Source organism: Orycteropus afer, unplaced genomic scaffold (genome assembly GCF_000298275.1).
Source record: "Orycteropus afer afer isolate SDZICR_OR568_19922 unplaced genomic scaffold, OryAfe1.0 scaffold00026, whole genome shotgun sequence".
NCBI lineage: Eukaryota > Metazoa > Chordata > Mammalia > Tubulidentata > Orycteropodidae > Orycteropus > Orycteropus afer.
The window spans coordinates 10,440,478-10,445,881 of NW_006921613.1; the positions used below are offsets into that span (position 1 = coordinate 10,440,478).

Consider the following 5,404-nt stretch of genomic DNA (forward strand, 5'->3'; position numbering starts at 1 on the left):
GGCCCCTAGCTGCCCGTCAGGTCTGAAACTGAACGCACACCTGTGGCTTCCAGCCAAACAATAGACAGGCATATCAGTTGAGCATTTACCTGAGGTAGATACACTCCTTGGAGAGAACAAGCGTGAGAGAAAGAAGGGCTGCTCAGGCACAGGGAGACAGCTCAGGGGGCAGGAGTGCATGGATGGATGGACATAGGGAAGAGGTAACTATCGGGAGGAAGTGGGAGGGGAGATGTTGCATTGTGCTAAACTGTGGTCAATGTCAGGAGACAAAGTGTATGTGATCTGCTGTATGGAAAGTGTATTTGCTCTGTAAATCTTCACCCAAATCACAATGAAAAAAAAAAATTGATAAAAAAAAAGCATCTTGATTTTAGAGTGGTTTAAAGTGCAGCTATAATTCTTGGCTTATCTCAAAATAAGAATTTTAAAAATACAGATCTTTTCTGGGGTATGGTACCTGATTACTCCCATAACAGGTGGGTCTAAACTATTCAAGGAACAAAAATATCAATTTCCTATATTTAAAAAGGTCTTCTGGGAGTGCATTTATTATATTAGGTTTTTTTTGTTTTTTTTTTTTTTTTTAATATAGCCATTCTAAACATTTTTTATCCAAATATTTGAGATATAAGCAGCTCTTTACCAGACAATGTAGTCAATGGATTGAGTTAACATGTAGGAAGATCATTTGTCTCTATTGCTGCTGTCTATTGCATGCATGTAATCATTATTTTATAAGACTAATTGGAGACTATTAAACAATGATATTTACTTGAATTTTATTTAAAGAAACAGCTATTGGAAGAGAGAGATCAATATGTAAGCAAACTGCAGGTGAAACTTGAAGAAAAGTACTATAATACACTTATGATGGAAAAGGACAAGTGGCAGAAAGAGCAAGAAACTGATATTAAACAGCAGGTTGAAAATGAAATGATGTTAGCCAAGACACACTGGGAGAAGGAACAGAAAGAGGTGTGGGTTAAAATTTCTTTCTGGTTATCATGTTAAAAAGATGTAGTATTAACTCTGTTCCTGGCATTTTAATTGCCAAGTTCATGCAAAATCACCCCTTTTATGTTTCAGAATTGAGTTATTAGTAGGTTACCACCAGTTTTATTTTTTTAAATTCCCCATCTTGATTTTTAACCCAATTCAGGAGTCAGCAGGTCTTTTGACACTCCTTTGAGGCCTCTAAAGGAAATCATTATCTCATTTCATATTGTGAAATTATTCTGAAAACTCCAGACCAATATCAGCAATTAGCATAAATAATCCATACAGAGGATTACAGGAAAGAAGTCATGATGGGGCAGGCTCAGAAGCATGAAACTTACTCCCTCGATTGCCTAAGTAGAAAAGAGGTCAGAACGTGCTAGTTGTTTCCTAGAAAGTTAGCAACCAACTTAAGATCACCAAGACTTACTGGGAAATGAAATAAATTCTCCATCTTACTTAAACTAGAATTTCCTGTCCACAATAATGCTATTAATTGAAGCCAGTGCTATCTTAAGATAAAAGGTGGACCACGGTCTCATATTTAGGCCTCCCTGTTCCTCATCTTCCATCCCTTCCCCTAAATGGCATCTCCATTAATCTTGTGCTACTACCTAAAATTAGTTGTAGTCATTTTAAAATATAAAGCATGTAATCTGGATGGTTCAAAACTAACTCCCTATTTATGCTGTACTGCAAGTTGTTTTCTTTTTCAGTTAGGTTAGCTAGCCAATTAATTTCCAAAGGAATGAGATTGAAAACTAATGCTTTCATGAGAATGTCAGGAAACCATGAGCCATTTCAAGTAAACCAATCTAGTCAAGGCCTCCTGGGACCCAGGGAAGCAGTTAGTGAACTCTGAGTGCCCAAGAGATAGAGAACAGAAAAGGAAAAAGTAAATTTTGGTACTTCTCACTTTTGCATAAGACTGATTCATGTGGATCTATTCCAGTGCACCATGGACAGTGAAAGGGAATCATAATGTCATAATGCTCCCCTCTTGAATGCACAGTCTACTTGAGTAGAATTTAACATCATAGGAAACAAGATTGTAGTGTATTCAAGTGGATACACCTATTCTTTTAGATTGTCTATTCAATTTTAGATTCATTAATTAGAGGTCCTTAGTGCCTGCTTTGTACAAACCATGGTGCTTATGATAAAACACACATTACTAATAGCAAAAAAAAAAAAAAAAAAAATCAATCATGCCATCTTTGTAGTGGCAATGTTAAAGCTTCTACAAGGTTTCATCTTGAAAGCAAGATAGCCTGGCCTTACACAACACACTTAATTCTTTCATGTGATTTGCGTCACATGAGATAAGGCCAAAGAGTAACTCAGATTTTACTTGAAGATATATTTTCATTGACTAAATTTCTAAACCTCATAGAACTACTATAACAATGTCTAGATGGTTTTCTAGCTCTGCTGTGGTTGCTTTATTGGCTAGCTATGCTAGTTTTGACTTATTTGAATATTTTTCTTCTCAAACAATTTTTCTTTTGAAATCAGATCAAACAAGAACTCACTCAACGTCTTGAAAAGGAGTGGCAGTCTAAGCTGGAGCAAACACTAAAGGAAATGAAAAAGAAGACCTCCGATTATGGTAGCCAAACTGACCGAGTAACCACCATTGATGTTCTTTCCAAGAAAGAGATGGCAATGGTGGTAGAAGAGCAGAAGCAAAAAATCCAGCAACAGTTAGAGCAAGAGAAGGAAAAAGCTCTCAAGGAGGGCTTGAAGAAACTTGAAATTGAGTTAGAACTCAAGTATTGTGACAATATTGCCAAACAGGTAATAGATTTATTTTACTAAAGTTATAACTGCCTATCTAGTAATGAAAACATTCAAAATGCTGTCTTTTAACTTGTTCATAACTTTTCTACTTTTAAATTTTTGTGTGTTTCTAGGATAGAAAACTTGTTATATTGTTACATATTTCTTCTTTTTATTTGCCACAAAGCTGTCCCTTCTCAGTTTTTCTGTATATTCTTTCATTTTACAAAAGGTTTGATCCTCTGAGGTCAAACAGTCAAAGCATTAAGATGCTTGAGGTTAAAGATGGTGATTTTACATCTGAATGAAGCTCAATTTAATTATGAATTTTCCATATCTAATTTTATAGAAAATATTCCACTAAGTAGCTATAGGTATGCAAACTTAAAGCAATAAGCTATTTAACAGTATTTATGTTGAGACTTCACATAGAGTTGAATCCACAGACATACTCCTTTGTCTATAATTCCCCTCAGCTGCCAAAAAGTGGTGCCATTGCCTTTCCTTTGAAGCATTCACAGAGCTAGCTCTCTTAACCAGGATAAGTTACTTAATTTCCAAGAAATGTCAAACTTAGAAAAGTATACCTCTATGTTAGCAAAATAAAAATGAGTTTTTATCTCTTATATTTTTGACAGCACATAACAACAACATTATCTATTACAGCAGTGCTCATGGTTATTTTTTGGGGGGGGTTGTCTCAAGACTCCTTTACACTTTTGAAAATTGGAGACACCAAAGATCTTTTTGTTTGTGTGGGTTAAATCTTTTAATATTTACTGTGTTGGAAAATAAAGCAGAGACATTTTTCAAATACAAGAATAGCCAAGCACACATTCCATTAACTGTCAGAGCCATGATACCATTCATTGCATTTTATGTGGCCTCTGGAGAACTGTACCGTTCACTCCTGAGAGCATAAGAATGAAAATGACAGATAATACCTTATTATTATTTTGTACATAGTTTTGACCTCACAGACCACTTGACCAGATCTGGGGATCTTCAGAGGTTCTTAGACCTTAATGTCTGTTATTTTGAATCTACTAACTATTATAAACTCTTAGTAGAGTGCCTGAAATAAGAGATTTTAACAGTCTTCTCAACTTTTCATAAAAGCTTGAAATTCTGCTCATTTGTTAAATTGCTCTTCATGATTTTATAGGGCATCCTTAAAGTCTGGAAACATAGGGAAATGTCTGTATCAAGAACATCTTGAACCAATTTAAAAAAGTAGCTTTCTGCAATGTTTACTGAAAGGTTTGAACAGAGTTAAGAAAATGTCTCATGGACAGAGAGATAATATTTAAGGATGCTACTTTGATATTTATGAACTTAAAGGTCTTATGAAAGAAAACAAATAGCATAACATCATAGAAAGGATATATTCTTAATAACTTTTTGAGGAATATAAATTTCTATAGGAGCTTTATCTTTGCTCCTTACTTTTAACTCCTTGTAATCTACAATTGTATTTAGTTCTTTAGTCAGAAACATAGCTCTATTTATATCATTCTCCTCTTGTGTAAGTATGTGGATAAATGTGTGTGTATCATTATGTAATAAATGATCTTGTGATAACTGGTGATTTGTTTATAAACAGATCACCCTCATAATTCATCATGCCTTTCATTTATGCTTGAATTGATAGATCACCTTATTGTTTAGTTACAAACTCATTCTTGATGGCAGAAAAATTTGCCATGTGTAAGGCTCCAATCTCTATTGGAGTGTATGTGTTTGTGTATGTAATACAGTGTATAGTTGCTCATTGAAAATGAGATCTTCTTGAAATTTCACAGCCTGCTTTACCTCATTCTCTTGCTGTATCCTCCAGGTAGAAATAGCTGTGCAAAATGCTCGCCATCGATGGCTGGAGGAACTGCCTGAGCTTGCAGAGTATAAAGCACATGTCAGAGCAGAGCAGAAGAAATGGGAAGAACAGCAAGAGATTTCTGTGGCCAAACGGGTAGGTAACTTCAGGAGCTCACCTCTCCTGACTCCTCTGTTTTTTCTAGAAATTTGTACCACCTCATAGAGTTGTTGAAAGATACAAGATAATGCAAGTTAAGCATTAGCTCAGGGCCTGGCAAATTCTGTCTGTTATCGCCATCATCAAGTTGTTCAGGGTTTCTTAAAGTCTGGAAACATAGGTAATATACATAATGGTATCAAGAAAATCGTCAACCAATTAAAAAATACTAGCTTTCTGAAATGTTTACTAAAAGGTTTGAACAGAATTAAGAAAATGTTCCATAGAAAGATATATTTAAGGGTGCTGCTTTGATATTTATGAAATTATAGGTCTTGTAAAGAAAATAAGTAGCATGATGTAGTGGAAAGGTAATGTTCAAACTTTTTAAAGAATACAAATTACTATAAGAGAGATAAGTTGTTCAAGGAGAAGTAATGTATTTTAGTGTCTTATACATATATAGGATATAAGATCAACATCCAAAAATCAGTTGGATTCCTCTACACCAGCAAAGAGATTGCTGAAAAAGAAATAAGGAAATCAATACCATTCACTATAGCTACCAAAAAAATAAAATACTTGGGAATAAATCTTACCAGGGACACAAAAGACCTGTACAAAGAAAACTATAAAAAACTACTTCAAGAAACC

The 5,404-nt window shown here is 34.7% G+C and overlaps 1 protein-coding gene across 1 annotated transcript in view; it reads left to right on the plus strand.

Moving 5' to 3' along the window:
* CEP152 (centrosomal protein 152) overlaps positions 1–5,404 on the plus strand; it is a 114,877-nt gene that overhangs the window by 80,747 nt on the left and 28,726 nt on the right. Inside the window, exons 17-19 of the mRNA XM_042783682.1 lie at positions 793–978; positions 2,515–2,796; positions 4,616–4,747. Coding sequence (XP_042639616.1) covers positions 793–978; positions 2,515–2,796; positions 4,616–4,747 — 600 coding nt within the window. The remainder of the gene's footprint in view (positions 1–792; positions 979–2,514; positions 2,797–4,615; positions 4,748–5,404) is intronic.